Source organism: Python bivittatus, unplaced genomic scaffold, assembly GCF_059951505.1.
Source record: "Python bivittatus isolate LINGU-HERP-01145 unplaced genomic scaffold, Pbiv_v1 ctg000400_np1212, whole genome shotgun sequence".
Taxonomy (NCBI): Eukaryota; Metazoa; Chordata; class Lepidosauria; order Squamata; family Pythonidae; genus Python; species Python bivittatus.
Window position 1 is genome coordinate 4,092,900 of NW_028277073.1, and position 19,421 is coordinate 4,112,320.

The 19,421-nt window shown below is 40.6% G+C and overlaps 1 protein-coding gene across 1 annotated transcript in view; it reads left to right on the top strand.

Annotated features, from left to right (window-relative positions):
• The first annotated feature begins 2,064 nt into the window (after nt 1-2,064).
• LOC103061262 (hexokinase HKDC1) overlaps nt 2,065-19,421 on the top strand; it is a 36,889-nt gene continuing 19,532 nt past the window's right edge. Inside the window, exons 1-9 of the mRNA XM_007427497.3 lie at nt 2,065-2,197; nt 10,497-10,659; nt 12,296-12,444; nt 13,180-13,299; nt 14,464-14,559; nt 15,404-15,503; nt 16,044-16,227; nt 17,966-18,121; nt 18,835-19,068. Coding sequence (XP_007427559.1) covers nt 2,135-2,197; nt 10,497-10,659; nt 12,296-12,444; nt 13,180-13,299; nt 14,464-14,559; nt 15,404-15,503; nt 16,044-16,227; nt 17,966-18,121; nt 18,835-19,068 — 1,265 coding nt within the window. The 5' untranslated portion in view covers nt 2,065-2,134. The remainder of the gene's footprint in view (nt 2,198-10,496; nt 10,660-12,295; nt 12,445-13,179; nt 13,300-14,463; nt 14,560-15,403; nt 15,504-16,043; nt 16,228-17,965; nt 18,122-18,834; nt 19,069-19,421) is intronic.

Below are 19,421 nucleotides of genomic sequence, written 5' to 3' on the forward strand. Positions count from 1 at the left end.
CACACTGGTACTGCTGCAAGGAGATACCCATTGATTTGAATGGAGACTTCTCTGGGATTCTGTAATGTATTCCTCACTTAAGAGTGAGTTTTGGAGGCTAAAATAGAGAACAATTCTGGCAACATTGCTAAGAAAATATAATGGGCTAGTGTTGGCTACACATCTAAGCTCTCCCCATCTTCAAAAGATCTTGGAAGCCCAGCATTATGATACTAGAACAATAGGAAAAATGGGGTGAAGCAAGGTAAGTGCAATGACCTTCTTGGTGTTATGGAAAAGCATGCTTGAATTGGCTGGGGAATTCTGGGAGTTGAAATCCATATGTCTTAAACTTGCCAAGTTTGAGAAACACTGCTTTGGAGACAAATTTCTACCATTCTATAGTATATTTGGAGAATGGCCGTGCTGCCATTGCATCTCACTTTATCTCAAATTGTGACTCTTGTCCCAGCTCACACCAAAAGGACAGCATGGTTGGGAACCTGTGCACCCAAGTGCCTTTTTCCAGAGGCCATATGAACAAGAGAAGCATGTTTGATTGCATGATGATATACTAGCTGTTGTCCAGTGGTGGGAATATGATGTTGCTGGTGGGCAATAAATCTCTTTGTGTGCAGTTGTGTGGTAGGAGTCCTCATGTGAAGGAAGGTCTGGAGTCACCTGGAGCAGGACTTTCTCCCAAGTCACTGGGATGCTTAATTGGGAAACCTTTGTTTGCCTTGGCTTGCAAATGTCTAGAACAATGTTCTTCAACCGTGGCAACTTTAAGATGTGTGGACTTCAACTCCCAGAATTCCCCAGCTAGCATGCTAGCTGGGGAATTCTGGGAGTTGAAGTCCACACATCTTAAAGTTGCCAAGGTTTAAAACACTGATCTAAAACAATGTAAAACAACACCTGTGTCCTCAACTGCCTGCAGTTTTCTCCCTCTATGGGATTATTTGTTTTGAGAATACATATGTGAAACACGCACACAGGTACAGGGGCATCTGCATGATGGGATCCAAAAAGTCAAGATGGCAACCATGATTGTGTGATCAAAACCCTGCCCCTTTAACATATGCAAAAATGGGATGGGGGCTTTAACTGTGCAGTCACAGCTTCCATCTTGACTTTTTAAACCCCCTCTGCAAACACGCACACATACACAACAGAACCCGTTGGTAAAGACATGTGATCATAGCTTTAATAATGCTCACCTGGATTATGGCCACCTCTGATTTAAAAGACTAATGGAGGTGTGTTGTGGATTTTGTTTTGGCTTTGTTCTGTAGCTAATCCCAAGCTTAAAAGCCTTGTGTTGGTCACCATGTGATGGAGTGTTGGTCACCATGCTGGCTTGGGATGATGGATATTGTAGTCCAATATATCACACTGGGGAAAGTCTGCTGTGCACACTTAACAAGCTCTATGTTTTCTTGAGTTCAACAGGACCTTGAAGCTTGCATTCACAGAGTTAATCTTTCTGTTATTTCACCTCCCAAACTCTATGGGAAAACTGTTTCCTCTGCAGTAATGGTGGCTAGTCATTAAGTTCCATCGGAAGAAAAAAACCTACCAAGAGGATGCAAATATGTGGGGGAACAAAGATGTGTCAAATCTATCCAATTTTACAGTGCTGGGTTGGGGAAGGGCAAAAGAAGAGAAAAATACAGCAGGGTCCTGCATTCTCATCATCCCCCACCCCAAAGTTTCAGGTTCAGTCATACCCATTGAAGTGGCTTGTTTTCCTTGCTATTGGAAGAAACACCCAACAACTGGAAGCATGCCACCCTAAGGAAGTTCATGCTGGGTTTGGGGGAAGCAAGGAATATCTCATAGCAACTGGGATTGTTCTGAAGTAAAACATTGCCAAGTTGGGCCAGTAACTAATCATTCCTTTTCTTGCCTCTTGGCAGTTTGCCATCTGCTCAGCATTATATGGTACCAAGGGGTGGGAGGGGTGGGGAGGGGAAAAGAGAGGCGCTGGGAGCTTAATCATTGAACGAAGCAGACGGATTGGATTTAGTTCAGGTTTGCTGCTCTGGAGACTCACTGAGAAATGGCTGGCTGGTAGGATCCTGCTGGCGTCTCAGTGTATTGATTCCAACTTTGGCACTAGGGACTTGCTGTAAACCCTGAACTCCTAGCAAACATGCTTGCAGTGCACCTAATGGCCTTTTATTTTACAAAGCTGAAAGAAGATCAGATCAAAAAGGTAAGATTTGGTAGTGCTTTCTTTGGGGCAAAGCCATGGTGCTGTGGTCTAATGAGCTTGTTGCTAACTAATGCTAGGAAAAGCAGGGAGGGGGAAATGTTTTGTTTTTTCATTGTACAGCCCTGTACATAATAACTTTATTTTATTTTATTGAATTTATAATCCACCCACCTTCATTGCCACCCTGGGTGGCGTACAACTTGAATAAATAAACTAAACTAAGCTAAGAATTATAATTTATATATACAAAAAACCTTGATACAAGTTGTGTGTAAAATTCAGAAGTATCAGCTAAAAAGGACCCGGAAAATGTAGAAGACGATTTAGTAACCTGATGTTCTTTGAGGAGCACTCATATTTGCTTACTTATTTTATTGGTGAAGCAAGATGAACATTCAGCCAAGCACATCTAATTTAGTGTGCCAGTCATAAAGCCACATTAAAATATATGCTCTTACTCTCAACTGAAACGGATTTTATCTATTTTATCCATAATCAAAATACAGCAAAACAGCAGCAGCAGCAGTTGTCATGACGCTGTGATAGAACTGTCCCCAATATTTTGTTATGTAAATCTCATTTTTTATGTAGGAGGAGAGAGTTCAGTTCCTATTAATTACCTTTTACATCTTCATCAATCTTATATTTAAATGAATAATCACCTGAGATTAAAATAAATTAGATTAGGACAAACCAATGAATGTCTCTCCATTTGCTGTGATTTTCCATTACAGCAAAATCTTAAGACTCTTTAAAGCACAAAAAAAGATGCAATTGCCCTTTGATAATCCAATACACCATAATGTAGTATAAAACTGGAGGCCCTTTCATCAAATCCACTATAATTTAATTCAACTGGGAAAAGCTTCTAGCATCTAGTTATTCCAATCTGTGATTTCCTAGGTTTATTCTCGCCCTTCACTCACTTGTGGGCTGGTGCTCCTTGCCTGCCTTCCCTCCCCCTCGTCTTTTAGCCCTGTAGCCATCATCCAGAAGGAATTCCCACCGCTATGAGAAGTTTGTCACGCAGGCTTCTAACCTTTGTAAAGGAGGCACTGAAATGAAGCAATTCTACTACCTGGAAAAATGAGTCAACCAATTCGTTGGAAAAAAAATTGAGCTCGTAACTAATTTTTGGTTTTTGTTTGTTTTCTAATGCAGGTAGTTTTACAAATCAGCAGCTTTGATTAGTTGCGTCCTTAATTTTTAATTAATTCTGTTTTCTTTAAATTTCTGGGTATTTCTATTATACCCCTGACAGCACAGGTCCTGATGGTATCCACCTGAGTGTTCTTAAGGACTCAGACATGGCATTGCTGACATCCTAGCAGAAAATGGGACTGAGATCCTTAAATTGGTCTCAGTCCCAGTGGACTGGAAGGTTGTCATATGTCACTAATTCTTCAAGGGGGACCCAGGAGAGATCCAAACTAGAGGCCAGTTAGGCCAAGCTGGTAGAAGTGGAAAGCAAAGGAGAATAACTAAGCACATCATATACAGGAATCAACTTTGCTGGTGGGGAATCAGCATGGATTCTGCAAAAGTCAATCCTGCTCGCTGATCTTCTACAATTTTTTGAGGGTATCAGCAGGCATGTGGATGAGGTGACCCCACTGTCACCGACACTGAATTTTTGAGAAGCCTTTGAGAAAGTTCCACATCTAAGCAGGCCTAGGTCCTTTTGTGGATTTTTTTACCAGTTAAAAAAAGTAGAAGCAACGGGTAGGAACAAATGGCAAATTTTCTCAGTGGAAGGAAGTGAGATCTCTCAAGGATCTGGCTTGGGACCAGTGCTTTTTAACTTGTTCATAAAGGATCTTCATTAGGGCCAGGCAGTAAATTGGCTGAGCTTGTAGATACAATAATACTAAACTCTTCAAAAGTGATTATGAAGAGCTCCTAATGGTTCTCTTTAAATGGAGGGAATGCTCAATCAAATGGTAAATACTGTTCACTTAACTGAGTGTAAAGGGATGCATGCTGGAGCAAACCACCTCCTAACTTCACTTATATACCAGTGGGGCTGAGCTGTCTGTAACTACCAGGAAAAAAGATGATGTGGTCATAGTGGATAGCTCAGTGAGCATGTAGACTCAGTGTGCAACAGCTGTGAAAAGGCCAGTCCCATGCTAGGGATCTTTAAGAAGAGTACTGAAAATAATATTGTCATCATTGTAATATCTTTATACAAATCTATAGTACATTCACACCCGAAATACTGTTCTGGTACAGTTCTGGTCACCACATTTAAATAGAGAATACAACAGAGCTGGGAAAAGTGTGCAAGTGGGTAATCACAATGATTAAGGGGCTTGAACAATTTCCTCATGAGAGAAAGCTAGAACATTTGGGATTCTTTCAGATGAGGAAAAAGAAGGAAACTGATGGGGGACAGTTGAGGTACATCCAGTGAAGCTGACTGGAAGGGGATTTAGGACAGACAAAAGTTCTTCACGCAGTACAGAATTGAACAGTGGAATTAATTATCACAAGGTGTAGTGATGGCTACTGACTTGGATGGCTTTAAAAAGAGATTGGATAATTTTGTGGAAGACAACTTTATCAAAGGCTACAAGTCTTGTGACTCAATGTTGCCAACAACTGGGGAACAGCATTCGTGCACATACCAGGCATGGGGAACAGTGGCAGGAGAGGATCATATCTCCATTTCCTGCTTATGAGCGCCCCAGAATCTTATAATTGGCCACTGTGAGAAACAAAGTACTGGATTAAGATAAATCTTGGCCTGATCCAGCAGATTTGTCCTTATGTTCTTGAAACATACATTCGTGGACCTCAGCCAGAACACATAAAAAATACATGCATACACAGGAAATACCCCACAATATACTCACAACAACCCGACGTGGGAAGGGATTATATTAATAAGTAGTTTGGAAAAAAGATGGGAATAATTCTTAGCTGTCAGGTTATCCACCCCTGCTTTATTACAAAGATCTTGGACTGGCTTCATGTTTGAGAAGGTCCACTAGAAGAAAACCTCTTCTGGGCTTCCTTCGATCTAGGTGAACTTGAGAGGGCTTTTCTAGGGGACAACTTTATCAGCCCCACTCCCAGTAGCTGTAGGTAACCAGGAGCCTCTACTGTAATTTAATGTTCCATAGTGTGCCTCAGAAGTATGGGAGGAAATTCAACAGTGTCTCTAAGACTTTTTAAAGGCAGAATATGAATCTTAATGCGGCTGGACACATTATGGATAAGGCAGTATTTCCCAACCTAGTGCTGCCCAGATGTGGAGCTAAAACTTTTGAGCAAGCGTGGAGCATTACTGGCCTTTTGGAGCTTTCATTCCCCATCTAAGATATTATCCTGCCCCAAAACCAAATCATGATGTCCCACATGAATCTAGCTCAAATCCGTAGAACATAAGATAGCAGCCTTCCTTTTAGCATCTTTTATTTTTATTCTGAATATATCAGTAGTTCAAAGATGATCACTTAGTCATCCAGTATTTTGTTTATTAAGATTAATAACTTACAGATGCAAACTGATCCTAGGAAAATTAAGATATTTCAGTTGTTTCCTCCCTTGTTTAGAACTTGCTTTTGTTCAGAAGATGGCTTCTCACATTGAAGAGAAATTATACAAATGCTCTTTCCCAGTAGTATTAACAACTAGAGAACAAAGAGGTTGCTGCAGAAGCATAATGAAGCTTGTCATTCATAACAATGGGCAACAAAGGGTCATTGTTGGTCATTGGTTTCTATAACGTATAAGCCAGGTCACACTCTTCCTTGACCCCAGGGAAGTTTATGAAGATGTCTGAGTTGATTCCCTTCCAAATTCTTTCCAGGATTTTGTAAAGTTTGGACAGAGCTACACATGCTAACACAGTTAACCAAACCTGAAACCTACTCTTTGTTTCATAGAACACACCATTTTACATTATTTGGAAACCTAGATATTTTGTACCACTTCAGTAAATGCTTTTCTTCTACAGTTAATTTTAATCAGTGAAAATGATGTGCATAGATTAAGAACTAGACCTTCACCTTCTACTTCGTCATGGCTCTAACTGGAATCATATCGCTCAAAGACCCTTAATTCTAAAAATCACAATCTGATTTCTGGAGAAAAATCCATATGTGGACACTTACCCCTAACTCTAGACTTATTTCCCCAACAGGTTTTGCTTGCCTCCTCAGCTCAATGTTACTATTAGTATTATTGTTATTTTTGTTACTTAGCCAAATTCTTATACTTCAAGAGAAGAGTTTCAAGAGCCCATCATCTCCCACCTCCAGAGTCCCTATTATAAAAATTAGAATCTCCCCTCCCCATTTATTTGCTCTTGGGATTGGCTCAGGTTCCCCAGTCGATTTGTCACTGCTGCCATTTCAAGTTTGTCTTTAAAACCAGTCCCTCACAAAACTTACTAGGGCAGGGCATAGGGGATTCAGGATAAATTCAGGATTGCAATCTTAAGCTTCCATTCTGGAGAAGACAACAGGCTAGTTCACAAACCTATAGGTAATGTGTAAACTCTGCTATGTACAAAGTTTAAGTATTGCATACTATGGCATTGCTGACAAAAACTACAGGCTGCTGAAAAGAAACCACTATACATTGCTGGTAATCTTTTGTTGTTGTTGTTGTTAGTGTAGAACAAAGATTCCTCTTCATAGTTTCAAAAAACAGAATAAGCCCCAAATCAATGGTTTTTTTCCCCCTTTAATTTAGAGAGAACTGGTTTGTCATGTAATAGGTAAACAGAGCTATAAGTCAGGAATTTTTCAGTTTGAATCTTCGGCCATCCATGAAATCACCTAGTGGCCTTTTTGCAAATTATTCTCTCTCAAATTCTCTCTCATTATCTGTATTATACGGGGGAAGGGGGGTAAGACTGCAGATGTGGCACCACTGCCTTATTGGGAGTGTTATAGCGATTATAATGAGATAATGCATAGGAAGTCCCTGGAATATGCACAAAAAAGCACACAAATCTCTCTTCCGGGGAAGAAATGGCAAACACAGAGCTGACGACTGTGGCAGAACGAAGAGCCGGTGAGTAGACTGGCTCTTTGTAATTCCTCTCCGGGCAAGGAGAGGACTTGAGATCACCCACAAGTGCTCCAGACACTTGCAAGGAGAGCTCTAGTGAGTTTAGAGCTCTGGGAGATGAGGGAAGAGCCATCTTGCTCAACCCACGGTCAGTGCCTTTAAGGGTATGGGTTTGCATACTTCCTTTTCTAATTGGTTTCAGAAATTCGACAATATCTAGGGGAGGAAGCAATGGAGGAAAACTGGTCTGTCTTCATGCATTGGCATAGTCATTTCCTCAGATGAAATTAGCACTTATTCCAAAAATTCTCAGATGTGAGTTAATTACATGGTTTTACTGCATGTCAGCCTTCCCTAAGGTCTGAAGTTCCAGCATCAATTCCCAACTCATATGCTGTGGAAAAGGCTGCGGTAGGCCAGGATTCTTAGCTTCTCTCTCAGTGTTTCTCGGTCTTGGCAACTTTAAGCTGTCAGGACTTCAACTCCCAGAATTCCCCAGCCAGCATTGCTGGCTGGGGAATTCTAGGGGTTAAAGTCCACACAGTTTAAAGTTGCTAAGGCTGAGAAACACTGCTCCATCACTATGTACCTGACCAATGAAAAAAGAGGAAAAATGTAGTTCCTTTTCCTGTACGAACAACAAATTCCCAGTCATTTGTACAGCAATGCATTTGGAAACAGACTCAGAAAGGCTGCTGCAAAATAAGTCTGTGGATCTTCGTGGTGATCCACGGGATCCCAGTGGCTCCTGGTATACTTGGAAACCTTTGCCACAATTCAGGGAAAACGAAACAGGACATGCTAGCACTTTCATTGAAAGGGCAAGCCACTTAAAAATTACTCAACTGTTCAACTTTTGCAGATGATGATAATAATAATAATGTACTTTCCCACTGTTTGCATGCCTCCTCCTAAAACTTACAATTCTCTTGAAATACAATGCAACCATAGACAACATCATGAATTTAGATGCCTACATTTTTAAATATGAGCCACAAAAATCAAACAAATCATAATTATGGTTTTCAGTGCAGAAAACTTTGAGGTCAACTGATAAGGACAGCTTTATTCTAAAAGGTTTGCTCTACTAGCTTTTGGTTATCATTAGATCTGGAAATGGAAGGCATGTAGATGTGGTCACATCACCTCTCCTTAATCTGACTTTTCAGAAAGGGTCAAAGGGTTGAAGGCTCTCCTTGCAAAAAGACAATACAAATGTTAGCTTTTTGATTACAGAGATAGTTGTGTTTTGTCAATCCAGGGATGGGAACAGGCTCAAGTGTCTTGTATCAGCTTCTTCCTACCTTGCTAGCAAAAGGGAGGGAAGTCACTACTCTGAGTCAGCATGTGTGTGAAACCGAATTGTAAAAGTAAGCTGTATGCAACTGCTGTGGTACCTTAGAGATTTCTGCGTGACCTGAACTGCCTTCAGAGGTTCTTGTTTGTGGGTAAAGAAATAGCAAAGGTGGGAATGAACTGGGTACAGAACTGATTCAGATAACCATTCCCTGTCTGCAGAATTGAATCTGGATTCAGTGGAGGTTGAGTCATGGCAACTGGACTTCTTTTCTTTAGGTCTGATCCCCAAGCAGCTTCTTCAGCCTGATATAATACAGTTCTTCAGACTGAAGAAGCTGCTTGGACATGCAGCAAAACGTATCAAACCAAAAGAAAAGAAGTCCAGTTACCATGACTCAACCTCCAGACAACTCCACCTGGATGACTGAGAACCTTCATCAAAAAATCTGGATTCAGAGAAGCTCATCTAGATAGCCCCCACCAGAAGTCATGATTCGATGCTATAGTGCCCAGGGATACACGAGGAGAGGGGCTTTGGGGAGCGGAGGGCTCAAAAGAAGCCAAGATGGCAGCTACGGCTGTGCAATTGAAGCCTCCCTCTTTTCTATGTGTGATGTATGGGGAATGTCCCAAGAAAAGGCAAGATCTTTTCTCATGGGCTCCCAGCAGGTATTTTCTCTCTCTCTCTCTTTCATTGTGTGTGTGTGTGTGTGTGTGTGTGTGTGTAAGCACTATAAATCTTTACTGTTTATTTGGCTTCATAAGTGATCACACTAGGTAAAACCACCCTTAATGTGGTGTGAGTAAAAGTTGTTGGCTGCTTAACAGAGATCTATTTATTAAATATCCAGATAGAGGACTTTCCAATGACCCCAGACATGGTTTCCCAAATCCATCCTCTTTCCAGATACTTTTGCACCCACTGTGGCATTCCTCAGTCAGTTATGGACAGTTTTAAGTTAGCTGTCCCTCACCAATGTTTGACATGATGGGTGCTCCATGTTCCAAGTCCAAAGTGGGTGTGCTGCAACTGTGGGCAACATTAGAAGTTCTAACTAGCAATATCTGGAAGGCTACAGATTCCCCACCTGGGCACATAAGCAAACTTGCAAGGATTGCACTCTCTTATTAAGATGAACCAAATGAATCCCTTGTTAGCCCAGAATAAACACTCCCCCTGCCCTCCCACGTGATGGAAGATGCTGCCCAGCCACCAAACCTGAAGGAAGGTTCTACTGCCAGTCCAGACTGATTAGCACCTTCACATGAAGCACTTTCATCAGGATCTTAATTTCCAGCAGCAAAGTGCATTGGGCAAGCCCTGCCTGAGCCAGTACAAAAAAAAAAAAAAAAGCTAATGTCCCAGCTGAAATGAATGCAGTGGCTGATTTTTGGAAAGACCATTTTTCCCTTTTTCAGAATTAAAAGTTGGAATGGTAGCAAAACCATTTTCTTTCCAACCTGTAACTCCTCCAGTGGCCTGAAATTGCAATGTCAAAATGCATTAATTTTGGCACCCCAAATTAACAGCACAATTTGTGGGCATTTTTGATGTTTTCAAGGGGGTGATGGTTTCAAGATGGGAATTGAAGACATTTGCCTCCCAGAAGCTTTTTTCCAATGACGTTATCATTCACTTGGTGGCCTTTTCCATCTTCCAAAAGGTGGGAGTTTTGAGTTCCAGCCCCTGACCTGTTCCATTTTTCTCACCCTGGTGGTCCTTTATCTGGAGTTACACATTCACTCACATAAGCACACATAGTTATATTCCATACAAGGTTGATGGGAAGAAAGATTTATTTTTCCCTTCCCAGTGAAACTGCACGATTCTGCCTCACTGCAGGCTGTGAAAAGAAGGTGGTGTTCCTGGAGGCATCAAAAATTCCATGGCCAAAGGTTGGATTGATTGAGTGATTGAGAGAGAGGGGGAGAGAGAGAGAGAGAACCAATTCATATAGCTGGCATATTTTGTTCCAAGGTTGATAGGTACCTGTACCAGATGCGCCTTTCTGATGATATCCTACATGATGTGATGACTCGCTTCCAAGCAGAGATGGTGAAAGGTCTAGGAAGAGATACCAGTCCAACAGCTACAGTAAAAATGCTCCCAACGTTTGTGAGGTCACTTCCTGATGGCTCAGGTAAAGCATTTCTTTTGGTGCTATTCCAGTTGGGAGAGGATGGTTCTTAATAATCACACCAAGATTTTCCAAAGGTCTCTTATTAAGAGTCAAAACAGGAATGTCTGCATGGTATGATCCAAAAAGTCAAGAAGGCAGCTACAGTGGCACAATTGAAGCCCTGCCTGTTCCTTGCGTGTGCTGGTAATTTTTGCAACCAGGTACTTTTCCAAAATAGCTGTGATGATGGTGGAGTATTGATATAGCAGCTGGATTATGGGAGGAGAGTTACCTTCTAAACAGCGCAGATGTGAACAGGCAAAATCCAGGAACAGGCTGATAACTCTTTATGACGGAGACAGAGAGATGTTCATGGGATCCAAAACTGATCAGAATCCCTGCAACAGCAACACATTTTTGCAGTGCAAAGCTTCCCACCTTTTGTTTGTGCCTGCAACGTCGCAATGTAGCAGAGTTTGCATCCTAAGGGGGTGACGCTGCTTTTGTCATTTGCCCCCCCTCTTGACCCTCCCCCCAGGGATGCCTCTGGCGGGGAGTAAAAGGTGACCGGAGCCCAGGAATCGAGAGTTCCTGTCCATGGGAGCATGAACCAGCCAAAGGTTCTGCCCAACCAGAGCAGTTCAGTGGAAATAACAGTTCCCAATAAAGCTGAACAGAACCAGAATTAAATTCATGCAACTCCCCAAACCGACAGCGCTGTGGGGTCAATCAAGTCCGGAGCCAGTCCTGAAACGTTGCGAAGTACAGGAAAAAATTAATGCCAATATAGTAATGTGGGCATAATGCCAATATGCAAGGTTACCATAATTGGTATTACTAAATGTTTAAGATTTAAATTAAGAATATAGCCTTCGTTTAAGCTATGTACTGCGAGTTTAGTAGCCATCAATAAATATGGCAGAAGTTCCCTGTTGGAAGCATGTTGGTTCACTAAAACCAGTTGGCTTGGCTAAGCACATTACAGTAACAACAGGCAGGAGTCTGTAGGCTACATGTAGCCCCAACTTGATTTTTGTGGTGCACTGCTGAAATCTCATATTTGGGTAGTACAGTATGCAATTATATATTGCTATTTAAAGAAATAAAATGAGCTCTAAAATAAGTGTGTTAAAATTCTGGTAGACTTAACACACTTACCTTTGCGTAACCTCCCTCAACCCCAAACATTCTGACCCACCCCTGCTCTGCTGACATCGCTTCATCACTACCCTGTCCTCATTACATCGCTACTGAGTCCTCGGTTATAACAACTTTGCCCGTGCCAGCATAGCAGGATCCCTCCTACTTAGAAGATCTCTAACAAATAGTGTAAGTGTCAGATGATCTCTTGCTCTTGTGACACCTTTTATGTTTGTGATGAAAGTCCAGAATCAGACTCCACTCACAATCTTAGGAAAATATTCAACTGTGGGGATATATGGATTGCCAGATGCCTGGGGAACCACGGGCACTTGGTCTTTTAAGAAACTCATGTGTTTAGATATCCTGGGTTTGTAGACAATTTCACTCTTCAAACATGGTAGCACCCAGTAGCCATATCCAGCCTCTATTCGAGAAACTCTTGAGGCACATGAGGCATAGTTTGGCCTGAATTTGTGGAAGAATGAATCATTACTCACTATTACTTCCATTACAGAAAAAGGGGAATTCCTTGCTTTAGACCTTGGTGGCTCCAAATTTAAAGTTCTACGGGTTAAAGTAGCTGAAGAAGGAAAACAACACGTACAAATGGAGAGTCAGTTTTACCCAACACCTAAAGAAATCATACAGGGAAGTGGAACAGATGTAAGTAGCATATTTTCCTTTGGGATTTGCTCTTAGGGATTCATGGATTTTGAGGCATGAAATAAATAAACACCACATTTTATAAACACAGCTCCTGTTTAATAATTGCAAACTCTTGAAATTTCAACAGGACTATCTCAGTGGATGATAGCTATCTGCAGATTGGCTTCCCAAAACTGTGGATTCTAGTTGGGGTGAGATTCCTGACAGCAGAAATCTTCAGATATATTCCTGTGGGTTTATAGATTACTTGACCAGACCCTCCCTTGGGATAACAGAGTCATGGAGTCTCTAGAAGGAGGGCATGATGTAAGTTAACAGCTCTATCTCTGTAGTCGAAGAGCCCAGATAGGAAGGTATATACCACTCATAGATTCTTCAAATATATTGCAGTTCCCAGAATTCCTGATGGCTACGAATTCTGAGAGATTACAGCCCAATATATCTGAAGGTTGATTTTGAGAATAAATATTAACTTTTAGTGAAATGATAACAAATCAGTTACATTGACTTAGGAAGACATATTTTGGTTGAATTCAAGGCTTTCAAGTTTTCTTTACATGCTTCAGGAAACAGAATTAACTATATCGGTAATTGATAATATTGTTTTGCCTCCTCTTCAATGTGAACTGCCTAGAACCTTTATTTGGAAGCAAATGCAGAAAGCATTATGTATTAATCATTATGTGATGTTATTGGCCCATTAAATAATATTTGGCCTGTGTTTTTTTCCAGCTGTTTGAATATGTGGCCAACTGTCTTGCAGACTTTATGGAGACAAAGGACATAAAATATAAGAAATTACCTCTTGGTTTTACCTTTTCTTTTCCATGTAGGCAGAATAAATTGGAGGAGGTAAGTCCAACCCTACCTGTTGCATTATAAGTGGAGTAAAATTATTAAATGGGATTCTAGAGATCAGCACATGTAAGTTTAAGCACATACTTACATCTACTGTGCACCAGTAACTATGTACATGTGATATATCTGTCCCAAAGGTAGACATGGGGTCATAATTAATCTGATCTAATATTATAGTGAGAGCCAGGTTGGTGCAGTGGTTAAGGCGCCAGGCTAGAAAGCAGGAGGCTGTGACTTTTAGTCCCCCCGCCCCTCTCTTAGGCACAAAGCCAGCTGGGTGGCCTTGGGGCAGTCACTCTCTTTCAGCTCTAGGAAGAAGGCAAGGGCAAGCCACTTCTGAAAATGTTGCCTAGAAAACTGTGGATTATCTATGTAATTGCCAGGAGTCAAGTCTAAATCAAAGGCGCGCGCGGTGTGCACACACACACGTAGGTCATAAAGCTTGGGAACTGGATGTTTCTCTTGGTTTTACTATGCTTGAAAGAATCCTCAAGGTTGGTAATTTTTTTAGTAACAAATTACTTACTGTCCCCAAATAATTGAAAGTGTGCAAGCTAATGTAACAGTATAATATATCAATTAGTTTTTCAGCCAGATCTAGTCTGATACCTTGTTTTTAAACAATCTGAAAATGGGCTGAAGATGAGAGGACGTTGGCCAGCCAATCTGTGCCATCCATACCCGTCTGAAAAGAAACAAATGGTGCTTGATATTTGAAAGAGGCAAAGAAAGCCATTCAGTGCTATTCCAAAATTCCATGTCTTTTCTCTCTGAAAAAAAAAAGAGTAGAGTAGAGTAGAGTAGAATAGAATAGAATAGAATAGAATAGAATAGAATAGAATAGAATAGAATAGAATAGAATAGAATAGAATAGAATAGAATAGAATAGAATAGAGAAACTGCACTCCTCCAGGAATCTCTAAACTTTAAGACTCTGGGACTCAATGAATATTGACAACTGCAGTTCAGAAACGAAAAAGTTTGGAGTTTTCTGTGATGCTCCATTTTCTTTTGAAAAACACCCCCTTGCAGTATTTAATCATGATTTTATTGAGTCACTTTTGCTGAATCAGCAGTCACAGACATTCACAGATTTCTATTAAGGCAGTCTGATTTATTATCACTAATAAGGACAATAAATGATTGTTCTTTTGGTAGGGGGTCCTTCTTGCATGGACAAAACATTTTAAAGTCCGGGGGGTACAACAGACTGACGTGGTGAGCTCTCTCTGCAAAGCCCTCAGGAAGCACGAGGCAAGTTCAACCCTGATCAGTTTTCTTCATAATCTAACTGTGTTTCAGCTGCAATGTGTGTCTTATTTATTGAAGTGCCTGCTGGGTTGGTCTACGGGGCAAAATAATCAGGATTCTGGTGGCATTTGTTCCAGCTTTTATTAAAAGGTGTAAGCTTAAAAAGGCAAAAACCTATGCCTTTTAATAAAATTAAAAGTTGGAAAAGATTCTAAATTTGAAGTAGTAAATTTGACACACATAAAAATTGCCACATTCATTACTTCATTTCAGAAAGGTTTCTCCTATGCTTTGATTTATTTGAATAATTTCTTTGCAATATAAGCCTGATAATTTGACTTTTTTTTTTTTTGCCATGGTTGAAATTCCTGACCTATGGTGAATTATCTGGAGCTATCTAGGAATACCAGTGACCCTGCTCATATCAGCTCAGTCCAACAACACAACAATGTCGATTGTATACCGCAAACTTGTGTAATATCCTGAATAGATCTTACTTATTTTTTAACACTCTTTATATCTTTATTTTTTGTACCAAAACAATCTTTAATCTTAAAAAAAAAGACTTTTTTTAAAAAAAGTAGAAGTACAAACTAAAATACAAACTAAGAAGGAAAAAAGAAAGAATAAGTATCTTATATTTTATACTTATCAATAGTCACTGGTTTACCAATGAATTCACTACTATAATATGAACAATGCATAGATATTATTGTAAGAATCTCTGCCATAGTATACATATTGCTTCATCATTTGATTAGTAGAAAATACTTTATTGCCTTTTCCAAAACACATAGGTGAATAGATCTTACTTAACTTTACTGTTTTGTTGTATTTGTGCCATTAGGACATTGATGTAGAAGTCTTGGCATTGGTCAATGACACAGTGGGAACAATGATGACCTGTGGGTATGATGACCAGCGATGTGAAGTTGGGGTCATTATTGGTAAGTCTATATCCTTTTAGTCAAAAGACAGGGTCAAACTGGCTGAAGTTAAGACTTCTATTCTAGATTGGTAATGGTTGGGTTTATAGTGACTTAATAAGAAAAAATTACAGATCTCATCTTAAAATCTTTTAATAATTCAGTCTCTGTGTTATGCTCTAGTTCAGGATTTCTCAACCTTGGCAACTTGAAGATGTGAAGTCCATACATCTTCAAGTCACCAAGGTTGAGAAACCCTGCTCTAGTTTAACACATTTATTTTATAAAACTATGAGTTTATCACTGTTTTGATGAAAATGAGTATCTCTGTTAATTGTGGGGTTTATATGGTTGTTTGGATACTGGTTTTTGGCCCTTGGCTGATGTCCTGCTAGAATTGTGAATTTAATTTGTTTCAAGCTGTGCCTCCCCCAGCAATCTTGTTATCGGGTACTTAATGCGTACAGTTTTAAAAAGCATTCTGAATTGCGGAGTGGGAGGGAATCGAGCTGTTTATTCATCTCTCTATTTTCCATCGTTCAAAATGTAATGGTTGAGCAGGAACAGGCACCAATGCTTGCTACATGGAAGAGATGAGCAACATTGATCTTGTGGAAGGTGATGAAGGCCGGATGTGCATTAACACCGAATGGGGGGCCTTTGGAGATGATGCATCTCTGGAAGACATTAGGACAGAGTTTGACAAGGAGATTGACTTGGGGTCTATGAATCCTGGAAAACAATTGTAAGTGGAGTTGCAAGGCTGTTGTAAGGTTTCCTTCTACTACAGTAGCAATTAGGCATACATTGGAACAGAAATAGCACTGAATAAGTCTAGCTCCAAGGATTGGCGTGGTGGGTGGAGATATTATATAAAAGAGCTGGAGTTCAAAGAATTTGGCAAGACCTACAGTCCAAGGGAGGAAAGAGGCCCTTTTAAAGACATCTATACTGGCTTTTGGTTCAGATCATTTGCAGATTGATGGCTTTTAAAAAAAAAAAGAACAGTTGAGAACAGTGATGTGCATAAACTAAACTGACCATAATCTGATACACTTCAGACATTTGGCAGCTGATTTGTCTGAAATGCAAAAATATCATCACTGAAATCATTCCAAAATATTAGATGTCTATATTTTGAAATACATGTTTTTGTAAAGAAAACTTTCATTTTGAGAAGTCATGTTATCTGCTGAATTGAGGGTATAAGTGGGAGGGACTAAAGCAATGGGCAGCCCTCATTTAGAGGAATAATCAGCTTCCTCTTTTCCTCCTCCTCCTCCTCCACATTGTCATCAACATCATTTTTTATCCAGAGAATTCTGCATATCCCTAAGCTTGTGGCAGTGTGCAAATTAAAACATAAAATAAATCAGATTTATTTTCTGTCTTGATCCTACCCACTTCTTACCCTGACTGCTCCTACTTTTTGGAATGCAGATCTGGATGTGCTACTCATTGACCAGGTGTGGTTCTGACCAGGGGTATCCACAGGACTTATCAAAAAAGTCAAATGGCAGCTGCTTGATTGAAATCCTGCCCCCTTTTAACATGTACTACATGAGTGACCTACATAGAAAAGGAGTAGGACTTGGACTGTGTGACTATGGCCACTATCCTGACTTTTTTGACCCTCCAGTGGGTGCTCCTGACTTTGGGGTATAATATATTGCATATCCCTGGATTATCTAGAACAGTGTTTCTCAACCTTGGCAACTTTAAGATGTGTGGACTTCGACTCCCAGAATTCTCCAGCCAGCCACACATCTTAAAGTTGCCAAGGTTAAGAAACGCTGATCGAGAAAAATAGCTAAAAGATCAAAGACATTCTTTTAGTAATGTGCACACCATTATCAAGGCAGGGGGTGAGAGATAACAAGATTGTCCATGGCGATCCAACAATTTGTGGCTGAGCCGAAGTTAGAAAAAGGAATTTTCAAACTTGCAGTTCAGATTCTGTGCTTCACCAGCTTAAGGCTATCTGTGGCCCCCAAGCCTTCAGCTTTACTGTTTACTTTATTCACAATACTATTGCTTTTAACAAGAACAAGAACACGGACTTTCAAGATCCATTGTTTTAATCATATTCTTCAACAGGGGGGCTGATGGAAATTTACAGAATACAAATATATTTTGCATCTTTCATGTGGTCACAAAAATGAACAGCCTTCTGTACGTTCAGTGTCTGACAATCGGCGTTTATGATGTTGAAAACTTAAGTGACTGATGATTGCTTCTCCTGTATACTAAGATATCTTTTATATAGCTGCTCTTCTAATAATATTAATTGGGGTTGAAGAAATTATTGGGACAGGGGCTTCCATAGGAGGTCAGAAAAGTCAAGATGTGATTGTGTGATGGAAGATTCTCATTGAATGCAACTTACGTAAAACATGAAATGTGGTGGAGCTTCACCATCTTGACTTCTTTGACACCTCCCCCCAGATATCCCTAACGTTTGACTGTTCTCTGTTTGAATATAGGTTTGAGAAGATGATTAGTGGATTATATCTGGGAGAACTGGTCAGGCTTATCCTTTTAAAAATGTCAAGGAAAGGCTTGCTTTTCAGCGGGAAGTTATCCACAGCTCTCTGTACTAAGGGCAAGATTGAGACAAAGCACGTGGCCGCCATGGAAAAGTAAGAGGTTTGACTCTATTCTTTTAGTCTTTGGTACCTTAAAAATTGAAAGTGTAAGCATATAAAATTATACATATATTTGTTCTACTTTGGGAGTTTTGCTGTCATGGATTAACACAATTATTTCCCTGGAAATGTTTCCTTCCATTCTCTGGAAAGGTAACTAAATACATTATCCAAAGTGAGTTGGCTGCCTTAAGCAGCAGATTTGGGCTTCGGTGTTATCACTAGGGCCACAGGCAACAGATCATCGGTGTTTATGCAACAATAGCAGACAGTTGATTGGTTTTTTTTAAAGAAATCTAGGATTGATTGACTTACTTGGGATTTTTCCTAGCAGAAAGTGAGGGAGGCCTTTGTGGGATTTTTGAGGGGGTCAGGTGCTGACTTGAATAACTATGCCCTTTGAACTGGGAAAGGTAATAAAACCCACTTGCTGTTCTGAATGTGACAAAATACCACAACCCAGACTTAGTTGACACTAATTTGAGGACAACACAATTCTGTCTGTAGCTTTAGGTGCTGCTATGGCAGCCTCATAGAAGTCTCCATAGCTGATGCTCCAAGGTCATCTCCACGACTCTCTACAATCATCAGCTTTCCAGAAGTCACTATAGCCCTGGCTGATCCAGTGTTTGCATACAAGAAGGAGCTCTTGACTTTCCTTTCTATGACCGAAATGCCATTTTTCTAATTTCTTCTTTGGGGACCAGGTACAAAGAGGGCCTGAGCAACACGAGAGAAATCCTGAGAGAACTGGGCCTGAATCCCTCCGAAGAGGACTGTGTCGCCGTCCAGCACGTCTGCACAATTGTTTCGTTTCGCTCGGCCAACCTCTGCGCCACAGCCTTGGCAGCAATACTGACACGGCTTCGTGAAAATAAGAAAGTGGCGAGGCTCCGAACCACGGTTGGAATAGATGGCACCCTGTACAAAACACATCCGCAGTAAGTCGGACGTTAGGAGTGTGGAGCAGGAGGGCCTCTGGGGAATTCTGGGAGTTGAAGTCCACACATCTTAAAGTTCCCAAGGTTGAGAAACACTGGTCTAATGATATGCAAATGATTTCAGTTATAGGCAGATTTAGTGGTACCAGCCAAGATGGGCTTCAGAAGCCATCAGCATTTCATGGCTGCATCAGTTCCAGGCACATGTTTTAATCCAACAGCAGATAACTCGGCAGTTTCTGACTCCGTAGCCAACCCATTTCTAACGTGATGCCTATTTCTCCCCATTGTCATTTTTTCAGTGGGGAAAATCTGTCTTTCCCCTCGGTATCATAAGGTTACCAATGTGGTCA